Genomic DNA, 19686 nt, shown 5'->3' on the forward strand with positions numbered 1-19686 from the left:
ATTGTCCATGATGCTTCCTGTGTTGTGGTTCCATCATGGCAGGCATGGAAGTGCCTCTCACTGCATCACCGCCTCATGATCATTGAGAGCATGGACACAGACACTGAGGTGCGGCGCCTCTCCCCCATCACCCTCATTGCCAACACAAGCCACTTTTTTTTTTTATCTTGTCCTTATAAATCTATTTACCAGATTGTCAATTCCACATGGGATTTTTTGTGAGTGTTACTAATGCCTTCTCCTCCTCCTCCTCCTCCTCCTCCTCCTCCTCCTCCAGGCCCTAGTGGGTACGTGGACCTCCTCAATGGACAGATGGACAGAGGCTGGTGTGCTGGCTACATGTATCAGGAGCAAATCTCAACCTTCTTCTCTGTTGTGGCAACAGGGATGACATATGAGATGGCCATGACCAGCATGCCCCTTCAGGTACTGCTGTGGTGCTTGTAATGGTGTTGTAGTGGTTCTAATGGTGGTAGTAGTAATAGTAGACAGTGATTGTAGCTATGGTAATAGTAGTTGTAGTAATTTTCAGTGGTATAATAATAATAGTAATTGGAGATAAACAGCAGCCAATTTACACCAATCTTTTTGACGCATAACCTAACATCATTTAACCCAGCCTAACCTCACAACCTAGCACAATCTCACCCAACACTAAGCCAACCTAATCTAACTTAACCCAATCAATTATTATTTCAGGAGCTGCATCTCTAACCTAACCTCACCACACTGACCCTCCACTCACATCACATCTTCAGGTGCTGCGTCTGCACCTGCCACACAGTCCATCCTCTGAGGCCGTTGTCCTGCTCATCTTCCCAAAGCCTCAGCGTTATGACACCTATGTGGATGGTGTCTTTGTTCCCCCAGCCAACCTCAACACCTCTGCAGCCGGCTACAAGCTGTTGCCTGAGAACCCCACCCATCCTCAGGCTTTCCTTCCCATGTTGGACAATGTAAGGGATGGCTGTGTGCTGTGTTGTGTTGTGTCGTGTTGTGTTTGGAATGTAAGGGATGGTTGTGTGTTGTGTTGCATTATGTTGGGAATGTAAGGAATGACTGTGTGTTGTGTTGTGTAGGGAATATAAGGAATGGCTGTGTGTTTTGTGTTGTTTGAGGCACTGGAGCTCTGTACTTTGCCCTGTCAGTTTGGGGCAAAGGACCAACTGCTCTGCCTTGTCTCTTCCTGCTGGTAACAGAACAACCACTCAGCCTTGCCTCTCCCTGTCAGTTTTGTCATGCCTCCCTATCTGTTTAGTTTTGTCATGCCTCTCACTGTCAGTTTTGTTATGCCTTTCTCAATTTTGTCATGTCCCCATGTCAGTTTTGTTGTGCCTCCCTGTCAGTTTTGTCATGCCTCCCTCTCAGTCTTGTCATGTCTCTCTATGTCAGTTTTGTCAGGCCTCCCTGTCAGTCTTGTCATGTCTCTCCCTGTCAGTTTTGTCATAGCTCTCCCTGATAGTTTTAGGCAAGGGAAACACTATTATGCCATGCCTGTCTCTGTCGCCACCTCTCCAGCTCACCCAGACCCTCCCCTACAGGCAATGAGGACCAGCTTCTTCCAGCGCAGTGCTAAGCTGGTCCATGTGGTGCTGTGCGAAGGCCACATCCTTGACATCAAGACCACACCCATGATCACCCTCACCAGTGGCCTCATGGTGAAGGAAGATGAATTTTATGAGCAGAACTTGGTGTTGAATCTGGCCAGCCTGTTTGAGGTATCCCCAAACAACATCAGGGTCATCAGTGTTATGCAGGAGCTCTCCAAGAGACAGCAGGGAAGGCTGGAGGTGGGCACAGTGAGGATGCATGTTGGGTCTGGTCTGTGTTGAGTCTGACTGTGGTGGGTGCAGCTGTGTTCAGTGTGGCTGTGTTGAGTCTGGCTTTGTTGGATCTGTGTGTTGTGCGTGGCAGTGTTGGTCTGTGTGTTATGTGTGACCATGTTGTTTGTGGCTATGTTGGGTGTGGCTGTGTTTGGTGTGGCTGTCTGGGCTGCCTGGTCTCCCTTACTAGTAGGAGCTCAACATGCAAGACTTATTCTCAAATGTTTGGGAGTTTCAACTAATTGGAGATCTAATGGAATTTATCTGAGTTTTCAAGGTAATTTTTATGACACTTGTGATAGGGAATGATCTCACCATGAAAGGGCAGGATTAAACCAGTTTATGCTGTGAGGCTTTGCTGTGGAAGTATGTGGACAGCTGTGGTGTGCCTAAGCTCTTGGGATGTAGCAGGGTGGTCCACAAGACTGTCCCATTACACTAGGAGCCAACGGAGCTAAGAGTGTGAGTGATGTGTGCAGGAGTGTGTGATGCTTTGTGTGGGCCATCCTGTGTGAGATTGCCAGCCTGGTATATAGATAGATAGATAGTGGTAGTTTAACAAGGACTGTGCCAAATGAATGGGAAAGTTGCCTATGAGATTCTTACTATTCATTATATCTGAAAATAATTACTAAAGAGAACAAAATGTTTAAGAATACAACTTAAATTTACTTAGGCTGAAGTGGCCAGCGCTCACACTACAAGCCTGAATGGTGAGGAGGAGGAGGGAGCAATTGGTGGGGAGGTGATTCCCTACAAGAAGCTGGTGCAGAGTCTGGAGAAGGCCGTCAATAGATTCCAGGATGGATCATGCAGCAACTGTGCCTCTCTCTCTTGGTAAAGTGAACCTCTGCTCTTTGTTCCTTTGTGATCTTATGTTGTCTCTTCCTCCAATGCTTCCTCTTAAGGCAAACACTACTCTGTCTCTTTACTGCCTTAAGTCATCTCTCACTCCTGTAACTTCTTTTGGTAAAATAACACTGTTCTCTGCCCCTTTACTGCCTTGAATCATGTCCTCCTGCACTTTGTCATCAGCTGAACCATTAACAGAGGTAGTGTGTTCCTCCAATACCCACCTCTCTTCCTCAGGTGAGTGACCCCATCGAGCCACCACCCAAGGAAACCCCTCCAAAGGCCACAGAGGAGGAAGGCAGTGTTGTCATTCTGGATGCCAAGCTGTTCTACAAGCAGCAGGAGAAGGAGGTGGCAGAGAAGATCAAGGAAAGCCTGGCAGTGACTGAGTATGCCAAGCCATCCAGTGCATTGGTGCTGAGTGGTGTGTCCAGCAGTGTGGTGCAGTACACAGTGTTTGAAATGCAGCTGTCCTTTACTGTGCTGGATACAGAGGTGTGTGTGTAGTTGTAGTATACAGGGACTAAGCTACACACCTCTGGTTCTGTCTCCTCCTTTATTCATCCATCAGTTTATGTACATTTCTTGCCTCTCTCACCTTTGTTTTTCTACTTGTGATAAACAGGGGCTGGGCTACATTCCTTATCCCATCTCTGTATTCATTCAGTTCTTGTGTGTGTGTGTGTGTGTGTGTGTGTTTACCTAGTTGTATTTACCTAGTTGTGAAATACAGGACAAGATCCACACTAGGCTTGTGCCGTCCCGTCTCCTTATCGACTTTTATCTAGATTTTCTTTAAATTTATGAATTGTCTTTGCACATACAGTCTCATCCTTAAGTTCATTCCACACTGTTATACTTCTGTGTGGGAAGCTATGTTTCTTGATGTCTCTTCTGCAAACACTCCTATTCAGTCTCCTTCCATGTCCTCTTGTGTCTCTAGTATCTGGTATCAAGAGGTCTTCTCTGTCCGACTTTTCCATTCTTTCCAGTATTCTATATATATAGCTATCAAATCACCTCTTTCCCTCTTTTTTTCTAGTGTAGTCAGGCCCAACCTCTTCAACCTTTCCTCATAACTATACTCTCTTAAGCTTGCAAGGATTTTAGTTGCAGCTCTGGATTCTTTCTAACTTTCTTGTATCCTTTTTCAAACTTCGACCACACTGATGCTGTGTACTCCAATCTCGGACGTATCATCGTTGTTATCAGTTTTTTATCATACCTTCATCAATATAGGAGAATGCTATCTTGATGTTTTTCAACAGTTTATATGTTTCTCCTATAATTTTTGTTTATGTGCTTCCAAAATGATAAATTATCAGTAATAATTACTCCTAGGTCTTTTTCTTCTGATCTTAGAGAGATTTCCTCATTCCCTAAGTAATAGTTGCCAACTGGTCTTTTCACACTTTTTCCAAACCTCATCACACTACATTTTTTAGCATTAAACTCCATGTTCCACCTCATTAACCCTTCATTAATCTTAATTAAGTCCTGATTTAAAGCATTGCAATCCTCTTCATTTGTTACTTTCCTCATAATCTTAGCATCATGAGTGAAAATGTTCATGTAACTTTCTACACCTTCTGTCACATCGTTTACATAAACTGTGAACAAAATAGCCACTCGTTACTGTTCTCCAGTTCGACCTGCTGCCTTTAATTACTGTCCTCATTTCTCTGTTTGTCAAAAAGTCAGTCATCCACTTTAACAGTGATCCACTGAGTCCTCCAGTTTTTTCCAATTTCCATATTAGTCTTCTGTGTGGAACTTTATTGAATGCTTTTCTCAGATCTAAGTATATGCAGTTGGCCCATCCATCTCTCTCTGGCACTATATCTATTACTCTTGAGTAGAAATATATCAAATTTGTGACATAAGATCTCCCTTTTCTGAAACCAAACTGTTTCTCTGTTATCACCTTGTTGTCTTCTAGGTATTTCACCCATCTGTTCTTGATAATCTTTTCACAAATCTTTGCCACCACACTTGTGAGTGATACAGGTCTATAATTTAATGGATCTTCTTTACTTCCAGTCTTGTGGATTGGGGTAATATCTGCCCATTTCCAATCTATGGGTACTCTACCTTTTACCAGGGTGGTGCTAATTATATTGTGCAACACTGAGACTAATTGTGAGCTATGCTCTTTTAAAATCCAACTGGAGACACCATCAGGACCCATTGCTTTCCTTACATCCAGGTCTTCCAACATATTCTTTACTTCATCTACTGATGTTTTAATCTCCTTTAGGTCGGTCCCTTTTTCTAATGCTGTCCTCTCATCTCTGAAATCATTTTCCTTAGTAGACACAGAGTGGAAGTATCTATTAAACACTTCAGCTACCTCTTCTGGGTTATCCACTATCTCTTCTCCAGCTTCTACTGTGCTTATTTCATCTTTACTCTTTAATTTTCCATTAATGAATTTATAAAATAATTTTGGTTGGTCTTTACATTTCTCCACAACATTCTTTTCAAAAATTTTCTGCTCATCTCTGCGAGTTTTAAGAAATTCGTTCCTCTTCCTTATATAATTGTTCCACAGGTCCAGTCTCCTGTTTTTCTTCCACTTGTTCCATGCTTTTTCTCTCTCCAATCTAGCTGTTGCACATCTCCTGTTGTACCAATCCTTTTTGAAAAGGTTCTCTGTTGATCTTTTGGGTACCCATTTCTCTACTCCCTTATTATAAATGTCCAGGAAAGCTGTCCACTTTTCCTCTATGTCCTCCTTTTGAATAACCATGTTCCAATTCACTTCACTGAAATACTTCCTAAGTTGTCCTAAGTTAGTCTTGCTGTAGTTTAGCCATTCTCTTCTGTGGTCCTCTTTTCTTATACTGAGGTTATTATCCATATCTGTGAACTGAATCAGCTCATGATCACTTTTTCCTATTGGGTTTATGTATTTAAGGTCTTCTACTATTTCTTGTTTCTTATTGGAAATTAGATTGAGCCTTGAAGGTGCTTCATTTCATCTAAATCTTGTGTCATCTGTAACCCATTGTGTCAGGACATTTTCAATAGCCAGATCTAGTAGCTTGTTCCCCCATGATGGCTCACTGCCTTCCGTGGTCCAATTCTCCCAAGATATCTCTTTACAGTTAAAGTCCCCCATCAGGAGTATATCGTCATTTTCCTCAAATAACTCCTTGTGTCCTTGTGTCCTCAAGCATTTTGTTATATTCATCCTCTCTCCAAGAGTTGGAATAGGGGGGAACATAAGTCACCACAATGTTACAGTATCTTACAATATTCTGTCTTAAGTTTATTTTCAATACTTCTGCCTCCTCCACCCCATATGTGACAGATTCCACTAATAAATCCTTCCTAATTAGAAGCATCACACCTCCTCCCTGTTTATTTTTTCTATTTCTCATCCAGAGGTTGTATTTTCCTTCACCAATATTTAATATATCCCTTCACTTGCCAATTTAATTTCAACAATTCCCATGATGTCCGGTTTCTCCTCTTTTAATTTCTTCGATCTCTCCAGTTAGCTCTTTTTCTTCTTGTAATGTCCCCACTAATTTTTCCACACATGTCTTTTCCTTCTTTTCTCTTTCAGTCCACTGAGGTGTATACTCTTCCTTCAGACCGAATACCACGACAGTTTTTTTCTTATCCTCAGTTTCTCTCACCAAGTTTTCTTTGTTTTATAACTTGAACAACTTTTTCTGTTAGCTTTTTTGTTGTTTGCCTTTGTTTGTTCCTCCACAATTTTCCTAAAATCTATCTTTTCTTTCTCTTGTTCTTTCTTCCAATTTTCCTGTTTTACATTTAACTCTTCCACTTTGCCTTCATATTCCATTGCTTTCTTTTCATATAATGTTTGTTTTTTATGTAGATCGTCTTATGCACCTCTCCACACCCCCTTCTCGGTGATCAAAGTTTCAACCATCTTCTCCATCTTGTCAAATCTATCCTTCATTTCCTTCATTTCAGTTTCCAGGTTGATAATTCTCCTTCTCATCATTGCTTTCCTGACCCTTCAGTCCTCTTCCCCAAATCCCGAGGTCTCTCTGTCTAGCCTTCGAGACGGTCCCCATTGGCATAAACAACATAGTGGGGACTGAAGTAGACCCCTCTTCACCGCTCATTATAACAATTTAACTGCTTTGGAGATGGAACAGCAACGAGTAGAACCAGTGTGAACTCTCATACTCTGTATTTCCACTAGGGCAACTCTCAGTGACGTAGATGGCTGGATTTTTAGTGTGTGTGTGTGTGTGTGTGTTTAGTAAACTTTCAGGCCTTTTTGGTTCCCATGAAAGGACTCAAAGATACACCAATAATTATTCTCTCTCTCTCTCTCTCTCTCTCTCTCTCTCTCTCTCTCTCTCTCTCTCTCTCTCTCTCTCTCTCTCTCTCTCTCTCTCTCTCTCTCTCTCTCTCTCTCTCTCTCTCTCTCTCTCTCTCTCTCTCTCTCTCTCTCTCTCTCTCTCTCTCTCTCTCTCTCTCTCTCTCTCTTGCTTCTCTTCTCTTCTCTTCTCTTGCTTCTCTTCTCTTCTCTTCTCTTGCAGGATGCACCCACCAATGACCTGGGCCACAAGAGTGATCCCTGGCAGGTCACGGCAAGTCTCTTGGGAGGTCCGCCAGGTGCCATCCTCATGGGCACCACAACAGTTCCCAACAGGAATGGCACTGCCATCTTCACCAACCTGTCTGTCAGCAAGCCTGGGGAAGGCTACAACCTCACTTTCACCATCACCTACCCCAGCTATGCTCCAGCCCTCACCACCACCCTGGAGGAGACCTTCAGGTAGGTGCAGGTCTTTATTTATGTAAGAGGGGGACTGATCAAGGGCAACAAAAAGTTTAAAAAAGCCCAATGAGAGTGCCAGTCCCTAAAGAGAGGTCAAAAAGAACCATCCAAAGCTGGAGCACAAGTGTCTGGTGTAAGAACAGAAGAATAAGAAAATAAGTGAAGCTGTAAGAAGCCATAGTGTGTCCTGCAGCAACCCAGCATAGTGCAGGCCGGACAACCCACCACTATCACTGTTCACTTTGTTGACAAGGACTCTGGCTTGGTTTTTAATGGCCTGCCTTTCAAGGTGAGGAGACAGACAGGCATGATTGACTTAAATGTTGCATATAAAGAGTAATAAAATAATAGAATCTTTGTTAACATGATGTGAGGAAGTGAGGAGACAGACAGGAATGATTTTTTTTCTTTTTTTTATAGAGTAATAGAACAATATAATTTCTGTTATTGTTCAGTTTGTTGACAAAGATTCTGGATTGTAGTTTGATGGCAAGGCATTGAAGGTGAGGAGATGACAAAATCAAGTTAAATTTTTTGGGATAGCGTAATAAAACAATATTAATTCTGTTATCAAGAGGCATTCAGTTTGTTGACAAGGACTCTGGCCCAGTGCTTGGATGGCAGGACTTTAAAGGTGGGGTAGACAGGAATAATCGAGTCAAGTTTATTTTTTGCATACATGCATGAAGTAATAAAGCAATATTATTTCTATTATCATGATACATTCATTCAGCTTGTTTACAAAAATTCTGGCTTAATGTTTGATGGTGAGGCTTTCAAGGTGAGGAGATGGACAGAAATTACTAAGTTAATTAAGGGACTGTAATTAACTTTTTTGAATGGAAATGTGTGCAAAAAGCAACATTGGTCTGTGCACACTGAAAAATCATCCAGCACTTTGGCAACAATCTGCCAAAGTTTGAGCGGTGTGTCTGAGACATAGCTTGTTTACACTCAGGCTTTAGATTACACCTTGTGGTACTCCTTATGTTTTGCTGTTTTTCATATACTGTATCTGTTTTTTTGTGTGTGCATGATTTTTGGAGACTTTTTCAGATGTGTGGCATGTTATCCCTAAGTGGTGGGAGGGGAGGGAGTGGGACAGTAATTACTGGATAATGAGTCAGTACTCAGTTGGCCTAAGGTGAGGCCAGGGCATGTAGGTACTGCCACGCTGGTGCCAGACCATCCACATGACTCATAAAATTTATGAGAGGAATTGTGTTACTATCTTCTGTGAAGACCATAACCATAGCAGAGTCTTGTAAGTACAGTCACTAGGGTGTTGTAGGGAGGTCCACAACACTGTTCCTTCCCACCAGAGACCAGAGAGAGAGAGAGAGAGAGAGAGAGAGAGAGAGAGAGAGAGAGAGAGAGAAAAAAAGTGTGTGTGCGTGTTTTATGCACACACAGTGTGCATAAAACACCTGCCAGTGGCAGTAGACACCTGCCAAAATGATAATTACTCCCAGTGATGTCTAAAGCACTGGATGATGGGGTGCTGTGAACTTATCATTAAACGCAGCTGTGACCTCAATGAATGTTTCCCTTTGTGTCTCACAAGAAAAGGGGACAGTCACAGCCTGCTCTCTAAAGACAACTCTCTTCCTTCACACAAAACTACAAGCATCTAATTACACACACACCCTTCACTCAATTATCATGGAGACTCCTACACCAGCCTCATAGAGTCACCATCGGGGGAGGGGACAACAAATGTCCCCAGGTCAGACTGCTCTTCTGGTATCGACCCTAAGTGTCTTGACACTGCTCAACTTTTTCTTCACTAACTCCTGCAACATTTGCAGTCTTGGATCCAATTTTCAGTCTGTAAAAACACCATCTCTCCTCTACTAAACCTAATTTTCTTTTCCTCACTGAAACACAGGTGTCTAAGGCAACTGACATTAGCCCCATTTTTGTTCTCTCCTACTTTCTCTATCCTCATTTTCAATCCAAAGCTGGTTGTTGCATTTATGTGCACAACAACTTAACCTGCTCTCTTGCCCATGCTCTTGAATCTTCCGAGTTTTCCACCATCTGGCTATGATTACAGTCACTCTCAAACTAAATGTATCTGTGCTGTATACCTCTCACCTAACTCCTCTGACTTTAAAAAATTCTTTGACTTCTTAACTTCCAAAGTGGAGCACATTCTGACCCTCTTCCCTTTTGCAGAGATCTCCATTCTTGGAGACTTCAATGTTCACCACCAGCTTTGGCTTTCCTCTCCCTTCACTGACCATCCTGGTGAACCAGCCTTCAACTTTGCTATCTTCCACAACCTAGAGCAATCGGTGCAACACCCTACTTGTATTCCTGACCATCTTGGAGATATGCCCAACATTATTAACCTTTTCATAACCTCTAATCCTTCTGCTTATGCTGTCACCCTCTCTTCTCTGTTGGGCTCATCCAGTCACAATCTCATATCTTTATCTTGTCCTATCACTCCAATCCTTCCTCAGCATCCCCATAAGCAGAAGTGCCTCTAGGATTTTGCCTCTGCTAGCTGCAGGGACCCAAGGAGGTATTTTGCTGATTTTCCTTGGAATGACTACTGCTTCCATGTCAGAGACCTGTCTGTGTGCAGAGTACATAACAGAGGTAGTAGAGTCTGACATGGAGGTGTACATTCCTCACTCTTTACCTTCCAAATCTTGGTTTAACACAGCTTGTTCTCTTGCTATACATGATAGAGAGGTGGCCTACAAAAGGTACTTAAGCCTTCCATCACCAGAATATCATGGGCTTTATATTTTTGCCCGGAACCATGCCAAGTCTGTTCTCCATCTACCCAAAAACTCCTTCATTAACAGAAAGTGTCAAAATCTTTCAAGATCTAACTCCCCTTGTAACTTCTGGCACCAAGCCAAAAACATCTCCAATAACTTTGCTTCTCCTTCTTTTCCTCCTTTATATCAACCGGATGGTACCACTGCTATCACATCTATCTCTAAACCTGAACTCTTTGCTCAAACCTTTGCTAAAAACTCTACCTTGGACAATTCAGGGCTTGTTCCTCCCTCGCCTCCACCCTCTGACTACTTCATGCTACCTATTAAAATTCTTCACAGTCATGTTTTCATGCCCTCCCTGGCCTAAACCCTCGGAAGGCTTATGGACCTGATGGGGTGCCTCATATTGTTCTCTGAAACTGTGCCTCTATGCTTGCACCTTGCCTAATCAAACTCTTTCAACTCTGTCAGCATCTACCATTCCTTCTTGCTGGAAGTTTGCCTACATTCAGCCTGTTCCTAAAAAGGGTGACTTCAAATCCCTCAAACTGCCATCCTATTGTTTTAATTTCCTGCCTATCTAAAGTTTTTTAATCAATCATCAACAAGAAGATTCTTAAACATCTTTCACTTCACAACCTTCTATCTGATCACCAGTATGGGTTCCATCAAGGCCACTCTACTGGTGATCTTTTGGCTTTCCTTACTGAGTCTTAGTCATCCTCTTATAAAGATTTTGGTGAGACTTTTGCTGTTGCTTTGGACATATTAAAAGTTTTTGATAGAGTTTGGCACAAAGCTTTGATTTCCAAACTACTCTCCTGCGCCTTCTATCCTTTTCTCTGTAACTTCATCTTAAGTTTCCATTCTGACCATTCTATTGCTGCTGTGGTAGATGATCACTAGTCTTCCTTTAAATCTATTAACTGTGGTGTTCCTCAGGGTTCTGTCCTATCACCCACTCTCTTCTTATTATTCTCCAGTGACCTAAACCAAACTTCTTGTCTTATCCACTCCTACACTGATGATACCACCCTGCACTTTTCTACGTCTTTTGTAGAAGTCCAACCCTTCAGGAAGTAAAGAGTTCATGCAGGGAAGCCACAGAAGACCTGACTTCTGATCTCTCTAAAATTTCTGATTGGGGCAGAGCAAACTTAGTATTATTCAATGCCTCAAAAACTCAATTCCTCCACCTATCAACTTGACACAACCTTCCAGATAACTATCCCATCTTCAGTGACACTTAACTGTCCCCCTTTCTACACTGAACATCCTTGGTCTGTCCTTTTCTTATAATCTAAACTGGAAATTTCACATCACATCCCTAGCTAAAACAGCTCTTATGAAATTAGATGTTCTGAGACATCTTCACCAGTTTTTCTCATCCCCCCCCCAACTGCTAACTCTGTACAGGGGCCTTATCTGTCCATGTATGCTTTACATGTCTGGGGGGTTCCACTTGTACTGCTCATCTAGACATTATGGAATCAAAAGCTTTTTGTCTCATCAGCTCCTCTCCTCTAACTGACTGTCTTCAGCCGGTTTCTCATCACTGCAATGTTGCATCTCTTGCTATCATCTACCGCTGTTTTCATGCTAACTGCTCTTCTAATCTTGCTAACTGCATGTCTCCCCTCCTCTGATGGCCTCGCTGCACAAGACTTTCTTCTTTCTTTCACCCCTTATTATGTTCACCTCTCTAATGCAAGAGTTAACCAGTATTCTCAATCATTCATTCCTTTCTCTGGTAAACTCTGGAACTCCCTACCTGCTTCTGTCTTTCCACCTTCCTATGACTTGAATTCCTTCAAGAGGGAGGTTTCAAGACACTTATCCTTCAATTTTTGACTGCTGCTTTGGACCCTTTTATGGGACTGGCATCTCAGTGGGTCTTTTTATTTTTTGGTGGGGGGAAGGGGAGGGTTGTTGCCCTTGGCCAGTGTCCCTCCTACTTGAAAAAATAAATAAATAAAAATATCACCACCCATATCTTCCCAACACAAATACTGACAACAGCCCCTGTGTCAAGCTGTATGTACCAGATGAGGCCGTGTCAATGCTCACCTTTGAGAACGTCATATTTGAGGCGCCTGACGTGAGACAGCAACTCATAGCCAAGGTTGCTGTTGTCTCCGCTAGCTGGTACGTGGAGTCCTCTCGAGTATTGGTGTCAGTCTGGTAAACTCTGGAGCTCCCTGCCTATGTCTGTACTTCCTTATACAAGACACTTCTTAAATTTAGGGTAATTCTTTTGGCTCTGTCTTCTAGAGACTGGTACCTCAGTGGGCCCTTTTATTTTTATTTATTTATTTATTTATTTTATTTCATTTTATTTTATTTCATTTAATTTCTTTTTTTTATTTTTTCCTCTCTCTCTCTCTCTCTCTCTCTCTCTCTCTCTCTCTCTCTCTCTCTCTCTCTCTCTCTCTCTCTCTCTCTCTCTCTCTCTCTCTCTCTCTCTCTCTCTCTCTCTCTCTCTCTCTCTCTCTCTCTCTCTCTCTCTCTCTCTCCTTTTTGTTGGCCTTAGCCAGAGTTCCTCTTACATAAAGGAAAATCTTGTATACTGATGTACATACTTATGGAAGTTAGGATAAAATGTATTGCATGTTGATGTACTGTTTAAAACCCCAATACCTCACACTACAGACTATTAAAGATACAGAATCCTTGCTGAACCATCACTGGAACCATGAAAACACCCCTGAAAACACCATAACAACTGAAAGTATTGGAGGTAAGAGAGAGAGCAAAACATTTGGGAGTGCAGTTTATTATCTGTCTCCCATACAGGACTGGTGGTGTATCCCTCACATCTGGTCATCAAGGAGTACCCCATGGTCAAGTCCTTGCACACCAATCTGTTCTGATGGAAGCAGTTGGAGGGTGTGGAGGATGTGGTGAGAATGACTTTCCTTATCACCCATCTGTTATATCCTTCAGTATCTTCTTTTCTTCACCTGCACTGTGTTTTTTCCTCTTGCATCCTTCAGTAATATTGTTTTCTTCATGCCTCCTGTGTTCTTTTTGCTTCTGTTCTATCCTTCATTATACTTTTCTGTTATATCCTTCAGTGATATCCTTTTTCTCCTGCAGTGTATTCTTTTTCCCTCTTATCATATCATGTATCCTTCAATGATATCTTTTCTTCATCTTTGCTGTATTCTTTTTCCTCTACCTTATCCTTCATTATCCATTTCTTCACTCATCCTGTATTCCTTTCTTCTTTCTTTAATGCACACTTTCCTCCACACACACAATTTAAACCTTTCTATCATGCATAGTTACCCTCACCCCCTCCTTGCCCCACGCACACACACACACACACACACACACACACACACACACACACACACACACACACACACACACACACACACACACACACACACACACACACACATACACACACCTCTAATGATGTTATGGTGATGTGACACAGTTGGAGGATGGAGTGCTGAGTATGTTGCTGCAGTCAGTAGACATGCTGGCTGCTGGCTGACGGAGTGTACTGTGGCCCCGTTGATTTCACTCTCAGCAATGACTCCAAGAAGACCATAGCAGAGTACCAGGTGTGTATTGTGAAGAGGTGAATTGAATGGCTGTATTTTTCATTCTTTCTTCTGTGGTAAAAGAATGTCAAAAAGCAAGCTCGTTCATCGCTTTCTTGTCTTCCTGTAGTCATTTTCATTGCTTTTATATTCTTTCCACTAATTCTCTCTTCCTCTACTTCCTACAGTCACTTTCATTTAAGTTTTCTATTCATTTCACTAATTCTTTTCACTCTCTATTTCTTATAGCCATTTTCACTACTCTTTCTTATTCTCCTCTCTCCCTCCATGTCTCACAGCCATTTTCATCGTCCTTTTCTAGTTCACTAATTCTTCTCACTTCCTCTGCTTCGAGATAACTGGACCACAGGAGCATGTTGCCACAGCTCTAGGGAAACTGTGCACATCCCTCAGCAGTAACATAGCTATCCCAGTAGCGACAGGATACTTAGACACTCACTACAATGCAAGGAAAGTTTACGTCGAGGACCAGATCTTGCGCTGCTCTTGGAGAAACATTGTGCATCTCTTGAACAAGAGTGAGACTGGGGACCCTCTTCTAGATAATCGGAATGGTTCTGAAGTTAGCCTTGTGTCTTCTGTCCCTAAGGATCCTCCAGTCCTTGCATCTCCCCTTTGGCACCATATCTTGTGCTGCTCTCAGAAAAAAGTGCTTCTCTGGAATGAAACTGAGAGTGAGGATGGTGTTTCAGGTGCTGGGAATAGTACTGAACTTAGTCTCATTTCTGGTGTCCCTGTGCATCTCCCAGTCCTTATATTAATGTGATGTCTTGCTAACTCTCATGCTGTCTCACTCAGTTTGGTACAATTGTTTACTGCAAGTTTAGAGTTTAGTTTTCAATGTAAGGTCACTGATAGTAAAAGGAGTGGTTGAATGCTTCTCTTTCTCATCTTGTCTTCCTTTTCCTTGTCCTCTTCCTCATTTACTTGCATTTCTCTCATTCTCTACCTCCTGGTCTTTTCCTTCATCCTTCTCTCTCTCTCTCTCTCTCTCTCTCTCTCTCTCTCTCTCTCTCTCTCTCTCTCTCTCTCTCTCTCTCTCTCTCTCTCTCTCTCTCTCTCTCTCTCTCTCTCTGCAGGATGGCCAAGGAAATCCATCTCAAATACCCAGAGATCCTCCATGCCGCTTACCCCTTCTTCCTCTCCCTCAAGTTTGTGGGTGCTGGTGGCTCTCTCCTGGATGGAGCAGTTTTCGTGGTGAGACACACAAGAAACCTTAACTCTCATGCCTTGGGTCTTATGGGAACTGTTTTCAAAGAGAAAGAGTCTGGTTTGTGGTAAGACACACTGGGAACCTTAACTTTTATCCCCATATTGTGAAATGCCTGAGGTGTTATGAGAACTGTTTTCATAGAGGAGTCTGGTTTGTGGTAGGAAGTGCGGGGAACCTTAACTTTTATCCCCATATTGTGAAATGCCTGAGGTGTTAATGGAACTGTTTTAAAAGAGGAGTCTGGTTTTTATGATTGGTTGATTGATGATGCAGAATATTATTAACTATTTCCTGAATCATGAAAAAAATGTCCTTGAAAATCCCATCAGCTTTCATAAGGACTGTTTTCATGATAATGAGTCAGGTTCTCATAGGTGTTTCTTTCTTCTGGTGATGCAGAATACTTGTTAAACTATCACCAGAATCATGAAGTACCCTTGAAAATTCCAGTAAGTATTTCTAAAGGTCACTGAGATGGTTAGTCCAGTGACTGTGTGTTTTGTTTTCTTGTGTATATTTTGTCTCTCATTCCACGTAGTTCTCTTGTTTCTTCTCAGGATCAAAAGATATTGATTGAGATACTGGGGAGGGATGTGAGTGCATGCCCAAGGCGAGGCAAGAGAGAGAGAGAGAGAGAGAGAGAGAGAGAGAGAGAGAGAGAGAGAGAGAGAGAGAGAGAAAAAAAGTGTGTGTGCGTGTTTTATGCACACACAGTGTGCATAAAACACCTGCCAGTGGCAGTAGACACCTGCCAAAATGATAATTACTCCCAGTGAGGTCTAAAGCACTGTTCAGGGGGTGCTGTGAACTTATCATTAAACCCAGCTGTGACCTCACTGAACGTTTCCCTTTGTGTCTCACAACACAAGGGGGTAGTCACAGCCTGCCCTCTAAAGACAACTCTCTTCCTCCACACAAAACTACAAGCACCTAATAACACACACACCCTTCACTCAAAAATTTTAAAATCATGGCGACTCCTACACCAGCCTCGGAGTCCCCATCTGGGGAGGGGACCATAAATGTCCCCAGGTCGGACTGCCTTTCTGTCGACGACCCTAAGTGTCTTGACACCCCCCTCAACTTTTTCTTCATTAACTTCTGCAACATTCGCGGTCTAAGATCTAATTTTCAATCTGTAGAACACCACCTCTCCTCTTCTAAACCTCATCTTCTTTTCCTCACTGAAACTCAGGTGTCTGAGGCAACTGACAGTAGCCCCTTTTCTGTTCCCTCCTACTTTCTCTATCCTCATTTTCGATCCAAAGCTGGATGCTGCGTTTATGTGCGCAATGACTTAACCTGCTCTCGTGCCCACGCTCTTGAATCTTCCGAGTTTTCCACCATCTGGCTACGACTACAGAGTCATTCTCATACTAAATTTATCTGTGCTGTATACCTCTCTCCCGAACTCCTCTGACTATAAGAAATTCTTTGACTACTTAACTTCCAAAGTGGAGCACATTCTGACCCTCTTCCCTTTTGCAGAGATCTCCATTCTTGGAGACTTCAATGTTCACCACCAGCTTTGGCTTTCCTCTCCCTTCACTGACCATCCTGGTGAACTAGCCTACAACTTTGCTATCCTCCATGACCTAGAGCAATTGGTGCAACACCCCTACTCGTATTCCTGACCGTCTTGGAGATACGCCCAACATTCTTGACCTTTTCCTGACCTCTAATCCTTCTGCTTATGCTGTCACCCTTTCTTCTCCGTTGGGCTCCTCCGATCACAATCTCATATCTTTATCTTGTCCTATCACTCCAATCCCTCCTCAGGATCCCCCTAAGTGAAGGTGCCTCTGGCGTTTTGCCTCTGCTAGTTGGGGGGACCTGAGGAGGTATTTTGCTGATTTTCCTTGGAATGACTACTGCTTCCGTGTCAGAGACCCGTCTTTGTGTGCTGAGCGCATAACAGAGGTGATAGTGTCTGGCATGGAGGCATACATTCCTCACTCTTTCTCGTCCTAAACCTTCTAAACCTTGGTTTAACACAGCTTGTTCTCGTGCTATACATGATAGAGAGGTGGCCCACAAAAGGTACTTAAAGCCTTCCTTCACCAGAATCTCACGCACTTTATATTTCTGCCTGGAACCATGCCAAGTCTGTTCTCCAACTAGCCAAAAACTCCTTCATTAACAGAAAATGTCAAAACCTTTCAAGATCTAACTCCCCTCGTGATTTCTGGCATCTAGCCAAAAATATCTCCAATAACTTTGCTTCTTCTTCTTTCCCTCCTCTACTTCAACCAGATGGCACCACTGCTATCACGTCTATTTCTAAACCTGAACTCTTTGCTCAAACCTTTGCTAAAAACTCTACCTTGGACGATTCTGGGCTTGTTCCTCCCTCTCCTCCACCCTCTGACTACTTCATGCCACGTATTAAAATTCTTCGTAATGATGTTTTCCATGCCCTCGCTGGTCTAAACCCTCGGAAGGCTTATGGACCTGATGGGGTCCCTCCTATTGTTCTCCGAAACTGTGCCTCCGTGCTTGCACCTTGCCTAGTCAAACTCTTTCAGCTCTGTCTGTCAACATCTACCTTTCCTTCTTGCTGGAAGTTTGCCTACATTCAACCTGTTCCTAAAAAGGGTGACCGCTCTAATCCCTCAAACTACCGTCCTATTGCTTTAATTTCCTGCTTATCTAAAGTTTTTGAATCTATCCTCAACAGAAAGATTCTTAAACATCTATCACTTCACAACCTTCTATCTGATCGCCAGTATGGGTTCCGTCAAGGCCGCTCTACTGGTGATCTTCTGGCTTTCCTTACTGAGTCTTGGTCATCCTCTTTTAGAGACTTTGGTGAAACTTTTGCTGTTGCCTTGGACATATCAAAAGCCTTTGATAGAGTCTGGCACAAAGCTTTGATTTCCAAACTACCCTCCTACGGTTTCTATCCTTCTCTCTGTAACTTCATCTCAAGTTTCCTTTCTGACCGTTCTACTTGAGCTGTGGTAGACGGTCACTGTTCTTCTCCTAAATCTATTAACAGTGGTGTTCCTCAGGGTTCTGTCCTGTCACCCACTCTCTTCTTATTATTCATTAATGATCTTCTAAACCAAACTTCTTGTCCTATCCACTCCTATGCTGATGATACCACCCTGCACTTTTCCACGTCTTTTCATAGACGTCCAACCCTTCAGGAGGTAAAACATATCACGCAGGGAAGCCACAGAACGCCTGATTTCTGATCTTTCTAAAATTTCTGATTGGGGCAGAGCAAACTTGGTATTGTTCAATGCCTCAAAAACTCAATTCCTCCATCTATCAACTCGACACAATCTTCCAGACAACTATCCCCTCTTCTTCAATGACACTCAACTGTCCCCCTCTTCTACACTGAACATCCTCGGTCTGTCCTTTACTTATAATCTGAACTGGAAACTTCACATCTCATCTCTAGCTAAAACAGCTTCTATGAAGTTAGGCGTTCTGAGACGTCTCCGCCAGTTTTTCTCACCCCCCCCAGCTGCTAACTCTGTACAAGGGCCTTATCCGTCCATGTATGGAGTATGCTTCACATGTCTGGGGGGGTTCCACTCATAGTGCTCTTCTAGACAGGGTGGAATCAAAAGCTTTTCGTCTCATCAACTCCTCTCCTCTAACTGACTGTCTTCAGCCCCCTCTCTCACCGCCGCAATGTTGCATATCTAGCTGTCTTCTACCACTATTTTCATGCCAACTGCTCTTCTGATCTTGCTAACTGCATGCCTCCCCTCCTTCCGCGGCCTCGCTGCACAAGACTTTCTTCTTTCTCTCACCCCTATTCTGTCCACCTCTCTAACGCAAGAGTTAACCGGTATTCTCAATCATTCATCCCTTTCTCTGGTAAACTCTGGAACTCCTTGCCTTCTTCTGTATTTCCACCTTCCTATGACTTGAATTCCTTCAAGAAGGAGGTTTCAAGACACTTATCCACCAATTTTTGACCACTGCTTTGACCCTTTTATGGGACTGGCATTTCAGTGGGCATTTTTTTTATTAGATTTTTGTTGCCCTTGGCCAGTATCCTTCCTACATAAAAAAAAAAAAGACAGAAAACATGTAATTTTTGTATCATTCCAACATTTTCCTCTTCTCAATTTTCCTGTTGCCCTTCCAGATATTCAGCTTTTCTTTGTTCCTTCAGTGAAAAATCTTTCCTTAACTCTGTTGTATCCCCTCAATATCCAGCCTTTGTTTGTCCCTGCAATAATGGATCTTTTCTGTGTATTTCCTCCAGGATCTATTTACCTGAGAACCAACTTGTCAACAATTCCTGTGGATGTCGTCATCAGCAAGGTCAGTGTTAGATACCAACTTGCTGCTCAGGTGTCTGTTGTACCTGCTGGTTGGCATCTCCACTTTGTCTCTCCTGGTAAGCAAGTATGTATGTGTATGTGTATCTATTGATTTATTTCTGTGTGTATTGTGTCTGTCTATCTGTGTGATTGTGGAGGAGTTTGGGGTGAATCTTGCTTGATACCTGATGTGGATGGATTGCTGTGATGCCTCTCAGTGCAGCAGCCTGTCAGTCCAGACGGCATTTGACAGCTGTTTCTCACTCCACATATTTACACAAAGGTGCTGACAGATTAGCAGCAGGAGTGGGAACTGCAGTGGCTGTAACTCATATGACTTCACTGGTACCAATCCAGACCCACCTGGCTTCCCCAGGGACAGGCTTGTGTCACCCTGACCTTACCTCTACCTATACATCTACCACTGCCACTAC

General features: G+C 42.9%; 1 protein-coding gene across 10 annotated transcripts in view; it reads left to right on the forward strand.

Moving 5' to 3' along the window:
• Window positions 1-16369, forward strand: part of LOC135097144 (uncharacterized) — a 24439-nt gene extending 8070 nt beyond the window's left edge. For 2 of the 10 annotated variants that reach the window (XM_063998917.1, XM_063998916.1), the window contains 6 exons: window positions 1-108; window positions 278-426; window positions 759-956; window positions 1542-1790; window positions 2500-2660; window positions 2913-3053. The exon at window positions 1-108 is cut by the window's left edge. In XM_063998917.1, the coding sequence (XP_063854987.1) occupies window positions 313-426; window positions 759-956; window positions 1542-1790; window positions 2500-2660; window positions 2913-2916 (726 nt within the window). In that variant the 5' untranslated portion in view covers window positions 1-108; window positions 278-312 and the 3' untranslated portion in view covers window positions 2917-3053. Of the gene's footprint in view, window positions 109-277; window positions 427-758; window positions 957-1541; window positions 1791-2499; window positions 2661-2912; window positions 3171-7201; window positions 7441-12213; window positions 12327-12974; window positions 13754-13920; window positions 14796-14832 lie in introns of those variants that run through there. The other 8 variants (XR_010265409.1, XM_063998914.1, XM_063998915.1 and 5 more) reach the window with 8 other exon arrangements.
• Window positions 16370-19686: the final 3317 nt, after the last annotated feature.

This window comes from Scylla paramamosain, unplaced genomic scaffold, assembly GCF_035594125.1.
Source record: "Scylla paramamosain isolate STU-SP2022 unplaced genomic scaffold, ASM3559412v1 Contig13, whole genome shotgun sequence".
NCBI classification, from domain to species: domain Eukaryota; kingdom Metazoa; phylum Arthropoda; class Malacostraca; order Decapoda; family Portunidae; genus Scylla; species Scylla paramamosain.